Source organism: Colletotrichum graminicola (assembly GCF_000149035.1).
Source record: "Colletotrichum graminicola M1.001 genomic scaffold supercont1.19, whole genome shotgun sequence".
NCBI classification, from domain to species: Eukaryota; Fungi; Ascomycota; class Sordariomycetes; order Glomerellales; family Glomerellaceae; genus Colletotrichum; species Colletotrichum graminicola.
In genome coordinates this window covers 679,095-698,423 of record NW_007361023.1, presented here as the reverse complement: position 1 = coordinate 698,423, position 19,329 = coordinate 679,095, and the positions used below count along the sequence as shown (strand labels likewise).

General features: G+C 57.5%; 5 protein-coding genes across 5 annotated transcripts; 2 read left to right on the top strand and 3 right to left on the bottom strand.

Annotated features, from left to right (window-relative positions):
• Nucleotides 1-1,881: 1,881 nt before the first annotated feature.
• On the top strand, nucleotides 1,882-5,445 carry GLRG_05674 (histone deacetylation protein Rxt3; the record flags this gene model as incomplete). The annotated part of the gene is made up of 1 exon (XM_008096359.1): nucleotides 1,882-5,445. One exon carries the CDS (start codon nucleotides 1,882-1,884, stop codon nucleotides 5,443-5,445), a length of 3,564 nt encoding a protein of 1,187 aa, XP_008094550.1.
• Nucleotides 5,446-5,937: 492 nt separating this feature from the next.
• On the bottom strand, nucleotides 5,938-6,456 carry GLRG_05673 (uncharacterized protein; the record flags this gene model as incomplete). The annotated part of the gene is made up of 1 exon (XM_008096358.1): nucleotides 5,938-6,456. The coding sequence occupies one exon, from the start codon at nucleotides 6,454-6,456 to the stop codon at nucleotides 5,938-5,940; it is 519 nt and encodes a 172-aa protein (XP_008094549.1).
• Nucleotides 6,457-6,764: 308 nt separating this feature from the next.
• On the top strand, nucleotides 6,765-11,132 carry GLRG_05672 (uncharacterized protein; the record flags this gene model as incomplete). Its single annotated transcript, XM_008096357.1, has 4 exons — nucleotides 6,765-6,937; nucleotides 7,081-8,087; nucleotides 8,132-8,906; nucleotides 9,029-11,132. The coding sequence occupies 4 exons, from the start codon at nucleotides 6,765-6,767 to the stop codon at nucleotides 11,130-11,132; spliced, it is 4,059 nt and encodes a 1,352-aa protein (XP_008094548.1).
• A 1,046-nt stretch (nucleotides 11,133-12,178) lies between these two features.
• Nucleotides 12,179-16,042, bottom strand: GLRG_05671 (uncharacterized protein; the record flags this gene model as incomplete). The annotated part of the gene is made up of 1 exon (XM_008096356.1): nucleotides 12,179-16,042. The coding sequence occupies one exon, from the start codon at nucleotides 16,040-16,042 to the stop codon at nucleotides 12,179-12,181; it is 3,864 nt and encodes a 1,287-aa protein (XP_008094547.1).
• Nucleotides 16,043-18,634: 2,592 nt separating this feature from the next.
• GLRG_05670 (uncharacterized protein) lies at nucleotides 18,635-19,037 on the bottom strand (the record flags this gene model as incomplete). Its single annotated transcript, XM_008096355.1, has 2 exons — nucleotides 18,635-18,736; nucleotides 18,861-19,037. The coding sequence occupies 2 exons, from the start codon at nucleotides 19,035-19,037 to the stop codon at nucleotides 18,635-18,637; spliced, it is 279 nt and encodes a 92-aa protein (XP_008094546.1).
• Nucleotides 19,038-19,329: the final 292 nt, after the last annotated feature.

Sequence of the window (19,329 nt, the reverse complement as noted above, 5' to 3'; positions counted from 1 at the left end):
TCTTTGTATGTGCACTGTATTTCGACCCCTTCCGCGTCCCACAGAGTCGCCTTCCCCACCCCGCATCCCTTGATCAGATGCCTGTGACGGCGGTGACGGTACTAAGCACATGGTATTAGTCTATTGCCAGCGAACACGCACTAATTACGACTCTGCGGACCGCTTCTTCCTGCATAAGCTCGGGAACCCCTCGATCGCCCTTTTCTGGGTTGTCGCATCTCTTTGTCCTCCTCCTCGTACTTCAAAGATCCCTTACGTCGTCGACACCATCCGGCCGGTCTATGCATCCGTCGTAGGGCGCGACGCAAACACTTCTCCAGGCACACACGTACATGGTACCGTTTGTACGTACGTACAATCGATTACAATTCGTTGTAATTACACCCTCTAGCTTCGACTCCGGGGGGGGAGGATGAGATTGCGAGAGGCCGTAGCAATAGATAGCAACGTGAGGAAAAGAAAAGCAAAAAGCAAAAGCAAAGGAGTCGATCAGCCTTGACGTTGGATATACGTGGTCCGGACCCCTTTTTTCCCCACCATTCGTATTCATCTCTTCATCGAAACTGCTAAGCCGAAACTCGGAAGGGTCCTTTTCGAGAGCTCTGACCATACAGGTAGGTAGGTATCTGTACCTTGGCCGTAAATCCACCCCTCGAATCCGACGACGCCAGCACCAAACAGCAAAGCAAAGCGCCGACAAACGATTATCGTATACACACGCACTCACTCCTTCGCTTTCCCCGTCTCTCTCTCTCCCTCCCTCCCTCTCATATACGACGTGCAGAAAAGCATCGGCAGCAGCAGAAGCAGATACCAGCTAGCACACAAGTCAGGAAAACAACAACAATCAACCAGCTGCCCACTACCCTCAGGTACGCGGCGGCGCATCGACATCATCGTTTCCCGTCAACGGGGGACCAGCTGTCTCACTAGCGCGAACGAACCTCCCCCAGCACCCCTGTCACTTGCCGGCCGATTTGCGCCCATTTGCCAGCGGCATCCCCAACTTCTGAGAGGTCACGCAGCCCCAAAGTCACTCCTCACCTCCAACACCACCAAACCCGTTCCCCATCCGTTCATGGTAGGTAGCAGTACACATACTTAAACTACGTAGTACTGGTATCCGTACTCGTAGGTAATAGTACGTGCAATATACATCACTCCATAGCGTACAGGGGACTCTCTGCATGTGTACCCATACCCACCCACACCACAAAAAAAAAACATCATAACCCTGTCCAGCCATCCCCGGGCGACGGACTGAGGATGACCAGGACTAAAGAGGAGGGAGAAAAGGTAAGGGGAAAAAAAAAAGAGAAGAAGAAGGCCTCTGAGAGAGTGACGGCAAAGCACGAGCAAAGCTGAGCTGTCACGCTGCAATGCCAGGACCCGGCCCACCCCAGCCCACCCCAGTTCAGTACCCAACCCGGCAGCCCCACCCAAACAGGATCCGACCAGGGGAATCCAGAATAATTCTTGCGTCCGTGTAACACAACAGTGTGTCGCGATCTTCCTCGGCCTCTCGACCCTTCCTCTTTTCCTGCTCCCGCTTCTCCTCCTCCTCCTCCTCCCTCCCCTTCCTCACCTCCCACCTCTCGCCTCATCTCTTCACCCACCGGTTTTTGCTGCTCGCATCTACCTTGTCCCTCAACTCGCATCTTCGCTCCGCGCGACGACGATAATCGACGATACCCTCCCATTCGCCCATCCCCCCCCCGGTAAACAGTCTCGTCGTGGTTGTTCGGCACACGCACACGCACCCGACTCTGTTCTGCGATAGCCTCCACCGCATCCGCATCCCACTCGCCGTCACCCTGACGCACCACCTCACCACCTAATGTGCAATCCACCTCGTGGGCTTTGAGCTAAAAACTCGGCGCGATGGATCCAAGACAGCAGCCGCCACAGCTGCCCTTCTCGCGCAACGCTGCCTCGCAGTACAGTCGCTCGCCTTTTCCTCCATCCTCCACCACGACGGCCAACTCGACCCCGAATCAATCGCCCTTCCCCCCCGTATCCCATCCGCATGCCGAGCATCAGCGACGCTCCTCAGAAAACCCTTATTATTCTTCCGGTCCGAGACCCTACTCGCAAGAACCCAACAACGCCGGCCCTCCTCCTTCATCCGGCCACTCTCGGCACCCGAGTGCATCCTCATTACCCCCCGGTGCGCCTCTGAATCGCAATATGCCTCCTCCGGGCTCGCCTCCACAGCCGGGAAATCCCCCGCCGCCGTCGCATCAAATGGGCCATTACGGTCTGCCTGCGCCGAGAGCCCCACCCTTGAGTGTCGGCCACCCGAGCTCATTCCCCGGCGGCCGTGAGCTTCCCTCTTTGAACTCAATACAAAGGACAGGGAGCACGGGAAGCTCCATGTCGATATCTTCCATGCTGGGAGGGCCACCCCCGGCGAGAGATTCACAGCCGCCCCCGTCGCATTACCATCCGCCCGCTACCTCTGCGAGCTCCGGCCCGACGTTTGCGCCGACGATGCAGGCCTCCCCGAGGATGCACTCTGCCTCCTCCGAGTACCAGCCCTTCCGACGACAGCAAACTCCAGAGCACGCGCGTCCCTACGACCCGAGAGGCAGTGCCGCCGCCTCGCCACAGGGCGCCTATTCCACCACCCCCGAGGTGCAGCGGTACGGCACGCCACAGCAGGGGTACCACCAGCGAGGCCCGTCGACACAGGACGGCAGAGAATCGAATCGCATGTCTCAAGGCCCTCCTCCCCCTCGACCTACGAGTCAACCCAAGTCTTTCCAGCAGCAGAACATGCCTCAGCGAACCGTAGATATGGGCCGGAACAACGGACCCGAGGAGATGTATCAACGTCGTGAGGAGGTCCCACGAGGTTCGATGGAATACAATCCGGAAAGGCCAGACTTGAAGCCGATGACTTTCGACGACCGATATCGGGCGGAGAGAGAGCGTCGGGAAGAAATTGAGTTCAGGGAAAGAGAGCGAAGGGAGCGTGCATACTCCGGCGGCGATGGTGGACGTGCTCCGCAGGGTGACTATCGGCCGCAGGAGGTACAGAGGGGTCAGCCCCCTCCCTTCACCCGGCCGCCCGAGCAGCGTGAACAAGGGCCGTGGCCACCTCGACAGCAGCAACAGCAGCAACACCATCAGCAGCAGCAGCAGCAGCAGCAGCAACAACAACAGCATCAGCATCAGCATCAGCATCAGCATCAGCATCAGCATCAACATCAGCATCAGCAGCAGCCGCCGCCACCTTTCGATCAGTCCAGGGTACCGTACGATCCTGCTGGCCTCCATCCTCGACACCACCATGAATACCCTCCCAGCTCTGCGCCCAACTACCCGGGCCAGAGTCATCCTGCTCCCGCTCCTCAGTTCCAACAACAGCCTCCCCCCAACGACCGATACCCTCCCGGTCCCCCGAATCATCCCCAGCAGCCCCCGCCAGGCCAGCCTGGACAGCACCAGCAACAGCAGCCTTTTGATTCCCCCGAGCGGCAAAGGGCCAATCACCTCCACCCCCAGACGCAACCAGCTCCCACGCACCGACGACCCGGCGAAGAAGGCCCCCCTCCTCCATCAGTCGCGTATAACACACCACACGTTCCTCCGATGTACGATTCGCCTCGTAATCGACCTATGGAAGATCATCCCAACAACAATCACCACCACCAAAGGAACTTGCTAGCGGTTCAGGAGATCAACCGCAAGGGACGCGTCTCGCCGATGCCGCAGGCTGTTCAGGGAGCCCAGCCACAACTACCGGGCCCTGCGGGAGAGCCGGGTATCAAGAGCGAATTCGGCAGGATGTTTTCAGGAATCGGAAGCGGTGTTACTGGCCTTGGTGTCGGCAGCCCCGTGACCGCAGGAGCTCAGTTACCCTACACGAACGCAAGTCTTGCTCGACGCGACGAGACGGATAGCGCTACGCACGAATCCGGCCCCGAGGCTGTGGCACCGAAGCCCAAGGGCAGGAGAAGAAAGCTTAAAGAGGAGGATACGAAAGGGGACGACGAGAGCACAGGCCGGCTGACCCCCGTCGGCCGAGCAAAGCGCCCAAAGACTCATGCACACCACCATCACCAGTACGTACCGGTTCCCTCAGGTCTGTCAACGACGACTAACGACAGCAGCCACCACCATCACCACCACCACCACCACGGCGCCGACCACGCCAACGCCCCCACCCCCGCTCCTGTCGGCATTACGCCATTCAAGAACGTCAAGGGCATCACCCCCATCCCTTCGCCGACCACCGGACCCACGAAGGACCTGCCGGCCGCTCATCACCATCACGTCCCCCGGCCCGCGCACCTGCATACCCATGTGAAGGAAGCGCCCGCCAAGCAGGCTGCGCAGAGCCCGACCAGCATTCTCCCTCCCAAGCCCAAGACGATTGTGACATCGAAGGCCGTCCTTGAAGCGGTCGCTCACCGGCCCCGGACGCACCTAGGAGACGTGCTCTACGAACCGAAGCTAAAGCCCGCGCGGCAAATACCCAACGTTCCTTCCGGCCGTGGCTTTTCCTCGACCCCGACGCCGCTCCCATGGGATATGATCAAGGACAAGGAGAACTGCACGCTGACCGTCAAGGTGCCGAAAGTTCACCTCACCCCGGTAGCCAGAGAAGAGATCACGGCGCGAAGGGCTTTGTGGGGCACGGATGTCTACACGGACGATTCCGATGTTGTTGCCGCCTGTATTCATGGGGGGTGGATTCGAGGAGAATGGGGCGACGACGTGGATACCTCCCTGCTTGACCTCGATCGAGGTCTCTCTGCCCCCGAGAAGGAATTCCCTGCGAGTAAGAGACGCAATAAGGAAAAGGAGAAGGACGAGAAGGCGAGGCTCGAGGCGAACTCGGCCACATACCTGGACCAGCCGCCCAAGACGGGCCCCGTCCACGTGCCTGCCGACCGCGACATGCACGTGAGCATCGTGATTCTCCCACGGCTGGAGAAGTACAGCAGTACCACGCGCTTCGGCCTCCAGTCGCGCGAGTACGGTGGACGGTACAACGGCCGCCAGTCGATCCACGACGGCCTCAGTTTCATGGTGACGGGCATACGCTGGGTCACCAACGGCGCCGGCGCGCAGAGTCGCCTCCGTGGTAAGGGCCGGCGAGAGCGCATGCGGAAGGCGATGGGCGAGATTAACGTGGCCAGCCGCGGCCTCAACGGGGCGGCGCTGGAGCGCGAGAAGCAGCGCCTCGACAAGATCCGGGGCGAGATCGTCTCTGGTACGTGGTGGAAGAAGGAGAAGGGCCGCGAGAACGGCGTGGCCGACAAGGAGCACAGCTCGACCACTGAAGGCGAGAAAGAGAACAGGTCCGGCGACGAGGCTCGCAATACGACGAGCCCCGCGACGAACGGCGCCACCGCCATGAAAGGCGCGTCGGCGGACAAGGCGGACAAAATGGACGTGGATGAGACCGGCAAGGCCGCCGCGGCCACCAAAGCGTGAAGCGTGAAACGTCGAAACGTCGAAACTTTTTTTGTAACGAAAACGTGATGAAACGGACGGCGTGCAAGAACAAGAGTTGGACAGCGGATGAATATCAACGGATTTAGGAGCTGTAGTTGTGTTTTGTAGGAGTAGCGGTGGTGGTTACAAATACCCATTACACACACACACTTTCGAGTACATGATGGCCGGGACTCGCACGATGACTTGTGACTGACTGGTATCTTGCATTGAATATGGTATGTAATGTACTGTACACTGGTGGTGGTACACCTGGCCCTGGCCCCGGCCGTTTCTCTTGCGAGGCCTCCTCATAAACCCATCTCTATAACGGGGGACATGTTCCGTCTTTTTTTTTTTTTCTTTTTTTATAGAAAAAATTCGAGCCTGGGGACGTCTCTCGCGCACTTTGACCGTCCCCGGGCAGCTAACCAGAGACTTGCGCCTCGGTGGGAACTCCATCCCCCCCCCGCGGCGCTATTCTCTTTCTTTTTAAAAGTCGGTCACGCGGCCGTTGTAGCTCCAGTCGCCGGCGGCGCCCCAGCGCAACGGCTCGCGCTTGGGCCCGCCGACCTCGCCGGTGCGGGGGTTGACGTCGCCCTCGAACTCGGGGGGCGCACCGCGGACGTAGTTGGGGTGCATCGTGTCCTCGTCGGTGGCGGCGACGGTCGGGGTGGGGGGCGCCTGGGAGTCGGCGACGGCGGCGTTGACCTGGGCGGAGGCGAGGGGGTCGCTGGAGGGCGTTTGCGTGGCGGAGGAGGGGTCCACGGCGGCGGCGGCGGCGGCGGCAGCAGCAGAGGAGGAGGAGGGGGAGGAAGAGTCGTCTTGGACGAGGTGTTGGAAGGCGCTGGAGACGGAGGCCTCGCGCTGGAGGCGCTCGAACTCGGCTTGTTGGTCGGCCGGGAGGCGGGGGGGCGCGGGGCCGCGGGAGAAGGAGGAGGAGAGGCGGGCGGCGGCGGGGGCGCGGTGGATGGTGGTTTGGAGGGGGCGGAGGCGGAGGAGGCGGGACATTGTTGTTTTCTTTTTCTGCTCTTTTTCTTTTTTTGATGTGTTCGAAGGGGGTTGGGGGAGAAGAGGTTCGATAAGGATGTGGTTATGAAGATGTGTTGGTGGAAAGTTGAAGGAGGCGAAAATGCTCGGGATGGATTGCATCGAAAATGTCATTGACGGGCTCACTCGGGAGAGTGGGATCCTTAGGTGGAGCGGAAGGGGCCGAGGTCTGCCACGTGCTTTCCCAACTCTGCGTAGGCTTTAGCTTCGAGCTTGCCTCCTGTGCTGTGCACGGACCGAGTTCATTTGGACGTTTAACGTGGTGGAAGATGTATGGATGGCCTCACCAACGTCCCGGTTACACGCTTCTGAACGGCGCTCCCAATACGTTTGGCAGCAAGTTGCCTCGAAGAGCTCTCTCACAGTCTGGCGTCGGTAACTTGCCAAATGCCAATCAAGTCCCGATAACAACCCATGTCCGCGGCACAGCAGACAGCGACTGGTCCGTTGTCGCTTACGCCGACCCATGGGCGTTGGAAATGAGACCATTCGATGGGCATCCCAGCCTGATTTCTCCAAAACACCACCTCCTGGCCCTTCGAATGGTCGTTGAAGGTCCATCTGGTTGCCGCCAACCGTCTGTAGTCTCATCAAAATCACTTCGAACCCGGAAAACTACACCGTCGGCTGGATCTGCGCCATTACCACCGAGTTCGTCGCCGCACAAGCCTTCCTTGACGAGAGGCACGATAAACCTGCGCGCGTTGCCCCTCAAGACAGCAATAGCTACGCTCTAGGCAGTCTCAGTGGCCACAATGTAGTCATCGCCGTTCTGCCCCAGGGTGAATACGGCACGAACTCGGCCGCCGTCGTCGCCAGGGACATGTTGCACAGCTTCCCCAACATCCGGGTTGGGTTGATGGTCGGGATAGGAGGCGGTGCTCCGACCCCTGAGCACGATATCCGCCTTGGCGACATCGTCGTCAGTCGCCCGCGCGACGGAAAAAGCGGCGTGTTGCAGTACGATTTCGGCAAGACGATCCAATCCCAGGCCTTTCAGCAGACCGGGTTCCTGAACCAGCCACCGCAGGTCCTGCGGACAGCTGTGGCCAGCCTTGAGGCCATGTATGAGGTTGACGGTCATCAGCTTGATGATCAAATCGAGGCGGTTCTCCAGAAAAAGCCGCGCCTTCGAAATAAGTATTCGCGGCCGCCGTCGAGCAGTGACAGGCTGTACAAATCGGACGTCGTGCACCCTCAAGACACAAAGGACGGCTGCAGCCAGGTCTGTGGCAACGAACCTTCGGCCTTGGTGCTGCGCCGCCAACGCGACAGAGATGAAGACGATGACCCGGCTATCCACTATGGGCTTGTGGCCTCTGCGAATCAGCTGATGAAGGATGCGCGCGTGAGGGATAAGCTCGCAGAAGAGAATGATGTACTCTGCTTCGAGATGGGAGCAGCGGGCCTGATGAACCACTTCCCCTGTCTGGTCATCCGTGGCATATGCGACTATTCGGATTCCCACAAGAACAAGGAGTGGCAGGACTTTGCCGCTATGGCGGCCGCGGCGTATGCAAAGGACCTTCTCAACCAGATCTCGATCAGCAGGATCGAAGGCGAGAAGAGAATAGAAGAAGTCCTAAAATCACGTTAGTGTGTCGAGTCTTCGTGTCGTCTTGTCTAACTCGTCTAGTGGAACGAAACATAACCAATATTCAATTTACTGCAAATCAGATCGGTGAAACGGTCAAGTCGATTCAATCTGATGGCCGTGTCGCGCAAATCAAGAAATGGCTCTCGCCTCCGGACACATCCACCAACTTTAACCATGCGCGAAAGGTGCAACTTGAAGGAACCGGCACGTGGTTTATAAAGGGCGCCGCCTTTGAGGAATGGGAACTCGGATCGCGTCGCCATCTGTGGCTTCACAGTTTACCGGGATGCGGTAAGACCGTCCTATGTGCCAAGGTTCTCCATCATCTCAAAAGCACAGAGGGATGCGTGACTCTTGAATTCTTTTTCGATTTCAGCAATACGGCGAAGCAGAAGTTGGATGACCTACTCCGTCCACTCATCTTCCAGCTCTACAACCACGGGGGTGAGGCTGCAAATGAACTTGACGCTATATTCAACTCTTGCCGTGGCCAACAGCCGGAAACAACGGCACTGGCGAACACTCTTCACGCCATGATGAAACGGTCCAAGAAGGTTTACATCATTCTCGACGCTTTGGACGAATCCACTATGCGAGAAAAACTTCTCGATTGGATAGAGAACATCGTTTCTAATCCTGATTTCGACCACGTTCAGCTGCTTGCCACCAGCCGACCCGAAGAGGAATTCCGACGCAGCATTCCCGTCTGGATTGGCAAGGATAGCTGCAAAGAGTTGAACAAGGAGTCTGTCACCATCGACATCCACGCTTATATCAAAGACAGACTAAAGCACAGCCCGGAGTTCAAGAAGTGGTCATCTATTCCATCAGTGCTAGAGAAAAATTGAACGCGAAGTTGGAAGGAAAGCCGATGGAATGTATGGCTATGTCCCGAATCATTTCTCCTGGGCGAACTCTTGCTAACATATTAAACAGGTTCCGATGGGCAGCCTGTCAACTTGATAGCCTTGAAGTGTGCTTGGACCGCGAAGGAATCGAGGCAGCTCTCCGAGCTCTGCCCCGAGATCTGAACGAGACCTATAGCCGCATCCTCCAGCAAATTCCACAGCAACGCAAGATGAAAGCGATCCGCCTTCTCCAGTTTCTTGTCCATTCTGTCCGACCTTTGGAACTCGAGAAAGCCGTAGATGCGGTAGCCGTTCGGCTTGACAACGGTCAACGGTTTTTTGACCCCGAAGACAGGCTGCCTTGTCCAGCCGATATCATGCGATTTTGTCCAAGCCTGGTGGCCATTGCCCGAGTTTCAAAATCAGAATACGAAGAAGAGGTGGAGGAAGTGCAGCTAGCTCACTTCTCCGTCAAGGAATACCTTCTACACTATGATGTCGAGGGATTTCGTCACGCAGAGGCTAGCATCAGCATCACCCACATGTGCTTGACCTACCTCACCAGTATGGCAAAAGAAGCCGCCAGGATCACCCACGCACGTTCGACCTATGTCACCAGCATATCAGAAGTAGAACTGGATGAGGAGGACAAGTCAGTTCGCAGAATCATTATGCGGTGCTTTCCACTGGCAAGATATGCTGCAGAAGTTTGGTTGAACCATGCTAAGCTTGCTGAAGGTGTGGACGAAGCTGTGTCGGCTGCAACGGTTAACTTCTTGTGCAACAAAACAGCACTTGAACAATGGATCCGACTGTTTCCACCCGAATTTCGATTGTATACAGGCGGCAGGGAACCGTTTATACAATTGAAATACACAGAAGCATCCTGTCTATATTTCGCATGCTCTACTGGGCTCGGTGGAACTACAAAGCAGCTGGTACTGAAGGGAGCAGATGTCAACGCTCAAAGCGACTATTATAATGGTGCCCTTCAGGCTGCTTCCTTTAAAGGCGACATAGAGCTTGTCCAGTTGTTGCTCCTCAGTAATGGAGCAGATGTAAATGCTCAGGGCGGCAAGCATGGTAATGCTCTTCAGGCTGCTCTTATTCTAGACCACATAGATGTTGTTAAGTTGCTCCTCAGCAATGGGGCAGATGTCAACGCTCAGGGTGGCGAGTATGGTAATGCCCTTCAGGCTGCTTCCCATGAAGGCCACATAGAGGTTGTCCAGTTGCTTTTTAATACAGGACAGGTTGACGTTGAATCGAGAGATGATTATGGCCGATCGGCGTTATCGTCGGCGGCCGAGAGAGGATATTATGAGATGGTTCAGGTGCTTCTCAACACAGGGCAGGTTGACGTCGATTCGAGAGATAATGGTGGCCGATCGGCGTTATCGTGGGCGGCCGAGAAGGGATATGATGAGATCGCCCAGGTGCTTCTCAACACAGGGCAGGTTGACGTCGATTCGAGAGATAATGATGGCCGATCGGTATTATCGTGGGCGGCCGGTATGGGAGAAGAGGTTGTCTTGAAAATGCTTCTTGAGACGCAACTGGACGCCGTGGCAGCGGGCAAGAACGAACTGAGCCGATCAGTCGGCCTCTCTGACAACAGGCAAATCCGGGATATTTGCGAACAAGCATTGGCCTCGTTCTCTGAACCGTCAAACAAGAATGCTGCTCCGAGTCGGGTTCTAACAAATGGTGTTGACATCAACTCAAAAGACAACACCGGTGTGACGCCTATTTCGTGGGCTGCGAGAAACGGCCAAGTCGATGCTGTCCGTCTATTATTGTCACAAGAAGGTATAGACCCCGACTGTTGCGACAACAGCGGGCGTACGCCGCTCTCTTGGGCCGCTGAAGGGTATCTTTGGGTCCCTCAAAAAAACTACGAAAAGATCGTATCGCTTCTCATTGCGAACAACAAGGTTGACATCAACTCACGAGACCGGAAGGGCTACACTCCGTTGATGTGGGCACTATTGCATTTCAGAAGTCGCGTGGTCGGGTTATTGGTTCAAGCCGGGAGTCGTTTGTGGGAGGCATGCAAAGCCAGGTTGGCTTTTGAGGCTTTCTTGTTGAAACACGCATACTTGGAAGATAGGCTCATGGCCTCCATTGGCTATCCCGACGTTCACGACTTCTTCGGGCTGCAGAGATTGTTTGGCGACTCCTGCGACGGGTGAGGGATTGAAGACGGGCGGGTCTGGCACGATATCCGTTGATGGACGAGATGTTTCTGCATGTAAAGACAACCTTGAAACTTGAAATTTGGAGCATGGCTTTGTTCTATCCACCAGCCTTTTATTATTCTGGAGCTGGGGGATGCAGGAGTACCGCGAGGCATCCCTCGATGGCCGTCGACCGCTTCTTTCATAGCACGTAGCACTCACTACCCGTCGTCCGGGTACGCGACGAGGAGGCGCCCTTCGCCGTCGTGCCGCCCGGATTGGCTGTCTCTGAAGGCCAAGGGGAGAGGCAAGGACCGGAGGGCGGAAGGGGCGTGGGAGACGGTCCTCTGGCGGATCGTTGCCGGGTTGGTCCTCACGATGGTGGTCATCGTGAAAAAGGGATCAAAGGCGGGGGTTATGGTTCCTCAAGAGGCCGAGATCATTGGAGATGTGCAACACCGACTGTGAAGGATCGGTCCTGATGCTGCTGCTCTGGGATATATATACCATGCCGCGCAAACGGGCCATCTGGAATCACGACAAAACTACGGACACAGCCGTCCCTTTCCCTTCCCATTTCCACTCCTCCTTCAAGCCCATACCTCACATGAGAGTAGTCAGTCAAACAAACCCAAGTGGTACTCCTTGATATATTCTTTGTCATTCTCCTCCTGTTTCAGTGATATACCCCCCTCCACCTTTTGTAACAATTACTTTTACACTTCGCGTCCACGAAATGCGTTGTAGTTATGCGTGCCGTGAGGAAAAGGGGAGCGAGCCCCTTTATTCTGTGTCTATAAGAGGTAAATACCATTATCAGAAATCCTCTTTTCCACTTCTTCCACCCACCGAGGTATCAAGTTTCGACAAAAAAGGGAAAACCCAAGTATAAAAAAAAGGCCAAGTTCGCTGTTGCTGTTGGATGATGATCGTTTCCGTCGTTTCGACGGTGCGGGGTTTCGTTGGGGCGTGTTCATCCCCCTCTCGTACCCTTCCATCCGATATATATATATATATATTTATATGTATGCCCATGGTTTGAGTACCTGGGACCGCATGGCCTAGATGTGGCCCTTTCCAACGACCTCCCGCTGCACCTCAATCTCCCCGCTGTCGGCGGTGAAGCGCCTCTCGAGCACCCACCGCGTCTCGCCGCCCTCCTCCTCCTCCTTGACGTACGAGATGCTGTCCGCGGACCCCTTGTGCTTGTGACCCATGCCGGGTTGCCGCTGCTGGTGCTGTTGTTGCTGCTCCTGCTGCTGCGGCGTCGTGGGATCGGTCCGGGGCACCAGGTTCGGGTGCACGTCGGTGTCGGGGCTCTTCATCCACAGGCCCGAGTGGGATATGCTGTTGGAGATGGACATCTCGTCCATCTCGTCCGTCTCGGGCACCGGGTCGAACCCGGCGGCGCTGTGCGTGAAATGGGGCGAGGCGATGGTCACCGCGGGGCTCTGGGTGAGCGACGGCAGCGGAGGGGGCGGAGACCCGACGGTCGTGGGCATGGACATGGTCATGGTGGGGGAGCCCGCGGTGCTGCCGGCGTCCGACGAGTCCATGTCGCGGCTGCGGACGGAGAATGACGAGTTCTTGCGGGCGTGGCCGTGGATTCCGAGGATGTTGTTGCTGCTGCTACTGTGGGGCCCGGGGCCCCATGGCGAGCTCCCCCCTTCGCCTCTCTCGGACCGGGGCGAGCCCTCGCGGGACGAGACCAGGCTGGCCTGCGACCCGCCCCACGCCCGCGAGCGCAGTCTCATGAGCGCCGATATGCTCATGTTCTCGTCGCCGTCGGCCATCATGGCGAGCTGCGCCAGGCCCGGGCTCTGGAGGCTCGAGGGACCGGACCCGATAGGAGGCACGCCGAGGCTCATGATCGAGTTACGGTTGGAGTACTCGGACCGTTCCGTGATGGGTGTGAGGTTGGGCTCGCGCGACACGATCCTGCCGGACTTGCTGCGAGACACGCCCGACGGCCCGAAGAAGCCGCCGTTGGCGTACTCGAACGGCTTCTCGTCCGAGCCGTTCGAGCTGTCTCTGCTGTGGCGGCCGCCTTCGATGGGGGCGGAGTAGAACCCGAACTCCTGACCGTACCAACCGTCCGAGTCGTTGGCAAGGGCACTAGCGTTCGCCTCGGCAATGAAGTCGTCGTAGTCCACGTCGTAGTCGTTGAGGTCTTCGCGAAACCCGCCGTCGTCATAGTCGTCGTAGTTATCGTCATAGTTGCCGCCGTAGTTGTCTTCCCCGTGCGGTACGCTGTGCGAGGACTCGCCGCCAGGCGACATGATCTCGCTCGGAGGCGGTGAGGAGTCTCGTCGAAACCGACCGTTGGCGGCTGCCTCAAACGCTGCGGCAGCCAGCGCTGTCTGGTACGCCTCGACCTTGTCCGGCCCGGTCGTCGAGAAACTCGACGTCATGGCGGAGGATTCCTGGCCCTGGGCCAGGACCTCGCTGGCCCGCTTTGAGTCTTCGACAGAAGGGGCTGGCATGCTGACGCTCAGAGACGTGTGGCCTGTTGACTGCGACGTGTTTGACTGGGCAGAAAGCCGCGACGTGCTGTCGGATATCCTCTTGCTGCTCTCCGGGGCGTCGCCATTTTGAGCGTTGTTGTTTTGGGTGCTGTTTTCGGGAGCGGCGGTGGTGGCGGCAGCAGCAGCGCGAGCAGCTTGGGCAGCGGCAAACGCGCCGGGGATGGGCCGTCCGTATTGATCTGTGTCATCCAGGTCGAAGATGGATTCGTCAAAGTGGGAGCCGTCGCCCTCTCCGGCGAACTCTAGTTCATCCAGAAGACCGTTATCAAAGTAGAGGTCATCCTTGCTCGGAGGTGCGGGGGGAGGAGGCGCCAGCTGCTGAGTCTGCTCGTACACCGGTTCGTCCTGCAGTTCTGGGCTGGCAATATCCAGGCCCTCAATGGCAAGTCCAGCAATCGGTCCCGTAGTCGCCTGCGACGGATCGTGGTGCGGAGACAGACCTGGCGTCCAGACGGGCCTCGAGAATTGATCGAGGTTGGGCGATCCCGAGTAGGCGAACCCAATCACCCTGCCGTCGGCATCCCTCGGCGTCGAAACCAGACCGGCGCTATGAGGGCTAGCCAACGCCGATGGAGGGTTCGACCGCTGGAAGACGAAGCCAGCAAAGTTCTCCTGGTCGTTGTCGGGGTCGTCTTCGGCATCCTCGGCAGCCTCGACCTCGACCTCGGGCACCGTGTCCAGTGCTGTCCCGGCCGCATTGAAGCCTTCCTCGGCATCTCCTCCAAGAGGGTCTGTGCCTCCGGCATCAAAGTCCTCCTCATAGCCGTAGTCGTCCTCAAAATCGTTGCTCATCGGGATTGGCTCCTCGAACCCGTCATCCTCCATCATTGCGTCGTAGTCAAAGTCCTCGTCGAAGTCGTCGAATCTGGAATCGCGGTTCTGGCTCGGCTCGGGATCGGATGTCTTCCTCTCCAGCTCGCGCTGACGATGGCGCTCCTCGAGGAGCTTCTCCTGCTTTGCGGCACCCGCCATGTCGAAGCTGAACCTCGAGGACGTGCTCTTCATGTGACGGGGCACCGAAGACAGGATATCCTGGCCGGACATGGAGACGTGCCTGGAGGGGGGTGCTTTTGTGGAGGGCGCCCTTTTCGACATAAACGAGACGGCCCCGACGGACGCCCTCTTCGAGATGACGGAGGCGGAGCTGGAGGATGGAGTACTATCGTTTTTGAACGGAACATCAGGGAGCGGCTTCGATTCCAGGTTTATACTGTTTCTTGCCTTGACCGAACCGCTGCCAGATTCGGGCATTGGCTGTGAGATGATGCTGGCAGAACCTGATCGGCCAGATTCAGAAGCACTGCTCGCGTTCCTCCCCTGATGGGACACCTGCGCTTGTGAGAGCGCACTGCTCTCCCTCGACGACGTCAAGCCCAGGTCCAGGTCCAGCTTCTCTTCGGACGTCGGCGGCTGCGACTTGGACGCGGAGGACAGAGACGTCGAAGCCGGGGCGGGACTTGGGCCTTCGTTGTTCGGGAGGCTGCGCCTCGGGCGGGGAGCACTGAAGTCGTGAACGCGCGTGCCCCGGATGCGGGGATCGTAGGTCGGTTCGGCCAGCCTGTTTCCTCGGAGCGGCAGAGGCGTCAGGTCGGGAGCGTTCTGGCTCGTCCTCCTCCTCGCCAATAGCGTCGACATGGGGTTTTTCAGGAAAGGCAGGCCTTTCCTGCCCTTGGGGGCGTCGGAGTTGTGGTTCGCCAGGCGGACGGGTTCGCTGGACAGTCTCGTTCCGGCAGGACGGCGGCCGGTGGCAGCCTTATCCGGAAGCTGTGGCGAGCTCTGGGGCAGGCCGTGGTGTTGGAGCTCGGTTGGAGTCGTGAAGGAGCTGGAGTGCTTCGACGACTTCGTGGGCTGTGGCGGGGGTCTCGCGGCCGGAGGGCTGGTAACTATTGGCGGCGGGGCGGGTTTCGACTTTGTGAACGGGATGTCATGGCTGGCACGGGCGACAGGGGAGAGGCCAGCCGAGTCGGGCGATCTGGCCGCCATTTGTTGCTGCTGCTGCTTGAGCTGCTGCTCGCGCTCGTACTTGCGCAGGGCGACGCCACCGAGGAAGCCGGAATCGGGGTTGTAGGTAGAGCGGGCGGAGGGAGGAGCAGGCGGCGGCGGGTGAGGTCTCTGGGCGGCGGGCTCTTGCGCCACTGTAGCATCGGGAGTCGGTCGATCGAGTGTGAATTCGGAGCCGGAGGAGGTGACGCGGGTGATTGGCGGCAGGGTGGGAGGAAGAGAGGAATTCGGCGAGGTCGAGGGCTGGGGTCGCATGCCTGGGCTTAAGGCGGCATCTTGAAGGAAGGGAGAGTGCTGCTGGTGCTGGGGAAGCGAGGGATCCCAGGGAGAGGACTGGTCGGGGTTTGGCGAGGTGGGATTCGACTGGCCGCGCCGGTGGATTCGAAGGTGAGAAAACATGGTAACGGGATGGGTTTCCCTAGGTATTGTTGCAAAAGGGGGGGTTCTTGTTTCCCGGGGGGGGGGGGGGGGGGGGGGCGCGACAGCGCAGGGGTGGCGGGTGGTCGCAGGCGAGGGAAAGCAAGCAATTACGAGCGGGAGGCGCGATATTGCGAAATAACGAGTGAAGGGAAGCCGGATCTCTCTCCCTCTCTTTCTCTCTCTCTCTCTCTCTCTGTCTTGTAGCGGCGACTCGGTGAGAGCTGAGTGAAGGGGGGGTGGGGTGTGTGTGCGTGTGTGTGTGGACGTCAGCAGCGTCAGTCAGTCTTCAGCTGCGAGAGTGAGACGCGATCATCTCCCTGCAGGCAAAGACGCAGTCATAGTTTATCCAAGTCCAGGTCTGTCTGGCTCGGGTGCGTGTGTGTGTGTGTGAGTGTGTTTCGGTCTGTCTGTGTCTGCGTCGGTGTCTGTGTCGGTGTCGGTGGGGTGAAGGAGTGGAATTGACTGTGGGTTCGAGATGTGGATGGAGAAGATCTTGGAGCTGTCGCAAGGTGTCGATGGAAGAGAAAAGAAAGGACGAGAGACCCGTCATCCAGCTGCGAAATGTTTATCCTAGCTATGAAGTATGAGGTAATATGTGGTGGGACAGCGAGGAGCCAATCTGGTGGTGGGATGGAAGATAAGGATGCCAGAGCGAGAAGAAGAAGGGAAAAAAAAAAAGAAAGAAAAAAAGGTTATGCACCTAGCAAAATTATCCGTAATCAGGTAGCAATTGTAGCAAAAAGCTAGGGTAGAGAGCTAATTAGCTAGACAGACATAGGATTGGACTGGACTGATGACTGGACTGGACTGGCTCGGCTGCTCGCTACCTGATGCAACTGTTAGTTGTCGCTCGCGTCATTCCCTGCACTTTTACGCCTTATCACGAGGTGATATTACTTGGGCGTCTGAGAACCTTGCTCGTCCGTAGTGTGCGATGCCGCCGCATGCCAGTTATGACACGCATACGGATACATAGTACGGATAACCGTACATAGTATATATGTATGCATGCTGTATAGATAGATGCTAGACTGTAGCTGCCGCGCAACGAGACGCAGGACTTGAGACGCAGACCGTCCACTTGGGACTTGGAGACTTGTGTTTCTCCCCGGCACCAGTGTCTGCTTGGTCTCAGACAGCGGCATGTCCTGTTCATTCATGTTGGATCTTCCCTCTCTGTGTCCGTGTCTGTTTGAATTGGCTTTTCCAGGACCTTCAGGACTTCCAGGACTGCCATGACTGTCAGGACTCTTAGGACTGCGAGTGTTGCAATCGAGTGGACCTCGATGGACGACATTAGTCCATATCCGTACAGAAGCAGCAATAAGCAGGCAGTCCTCTCTGTCCCGTCCCTTTTCTTCATTCTTCCTTTGTGTTGCCCGCTTTTAATTAGGTACCGACTTCACCAGAACATGACATGGATTATGTCATCACATGTCAGTGTACGTAGCGTACAGTACGTACCTGCGGCCTTGTCTTGTGTGCTCAACACTCAACATCGCTTCACGAGCATCTTCCAGTCATGTGTACATTCTGTTCCTCTTTTACCATCTCTCTCCCTCTCACTTATTTGCTGATCGCATTCTTAGTTTACATCGCACAGGCGACCAACAGCATCTTTTTGCCGCCGCCGCAGCTTTTCCCCATACCGTAACCATGGACTCGCGCAGATCATACCAATCATCCCATCTCTTCGTCTCCAATCATGCTCTCCTCCGCTGTCGGCCAAGAGTCTCTAAACACACATGCACCGGATGAAATGCCATGATGGGACAGACAGCCGCTGCAGCTAGCCTTTGTCTCGTCCGTATCGCCAGTCCGCCCGAATATCATACGCTGGATTGTCGGTACCTCAGACGCCATGATACCCCACGCATGCGCATCCTCCGTCGCCGGAACCGGTCGCTTGTCTCGTGCAGATTGATCCAAAGCCCCCAATCTGCCGGCAGTCAATCTCATGATTCTCATCCCATATCCCATGTCTCGACCGACTCCCATAGCTGGCTGGCTCTCTGTCTGTCTCATAGCCAGACCGCCAACACGCGCAAAGGGATCCTGCTCCGGAACCTCTCCACAGAAGTCAGACAAGCACCTGTCGCAGGAATCGCTGCTGTAACTCCTCACTAGCCAGGCCGCTGGACCATCACCCTCCCCACGCTTCAGACCCCCGAAGATCAATCTCCGACCCAGAAATCTTAGACGCCCAGGCATGCTCTCTGGTCACCAGCTGGACCGAGATCCGTCCCTACAATCAATCAACTGCGCCTGCGTGGCAGATTGGCGACACCTCTCATAAGGGTGGGCGGCGCACCTCGACAGGTCCCCTGCCAGTACCTAGTGTACCTACGTCGGCTCCAAAACCTTGGATGGATGCTAATCGAGGACTGGGTTCGGATCCTTGCCTCCCGGAACTTAGGGGTCCTTTTTTTCGTTCTCACTACTACCGTATGTAATGTCCGTATCCCCCGTGCCCCCGAGGCTTGGATGGCGCGTCCTTTCAGGCCTTAGCTCATGGCGTTTGGCTCTGGAGGGGTTCCCCCTGTGAGATCCCTCGAGGAAACTCGCCTAACTTTACGAAGCTCGCGGAATCTCGGATGCCTGCAAGTGCAGGGCCTTTTCCGTAGACTTTGCCGTCAAGTCGGCGCGGAAGCCCTCCCATTGGCTCACCTTCAGCTGCAGGCGCAAACACTCGGTTGCGATCCCAAAAGCCTGACTTTCTTGTTATGTCATCTTGAACAGCCGGCTGAAGGCTGTTGTCAATAACAAACCTGTAATCCCCATACCTACCTGTACATACCACGGCACATCCAGGATAGCCGAGCGGCGACGGGCCGTAGCGCTTGTCCATGACCCGCATTCCCCTCGGCACAATACGAGAAGCCTTGTTGGCGACTGTCGACGTTGCTGAAAGTTGATATCCACCCGATGTTGCAGATAGCTTGAGAGCGGTGTTGGCGAGGCTCGTGACTTCCATACGTACGTTGTCAGACACAGTTTGAGCAAGGCTTAGGCACGTTATTCTTCTCTATCCAGGTTGAAGCCGCCTACCTTTCCCGTCCTCGCATGGATCACGAGGCACCAAAGTACCACCGTTGTCTGCTTTGCAGATGCCACCATTCTGCATCTCCTTTCATTTCCAAAACCATTGTCACTAGTCAGAGCGGTTCAATGGCAACTCATTACCAATGAGATTGTCCAAGATAACCGCCCGCGACGAGGTTCTTTGTTAGCCTAGGCCCTGTTTTGCTTCGATCTCGGTCGATGCT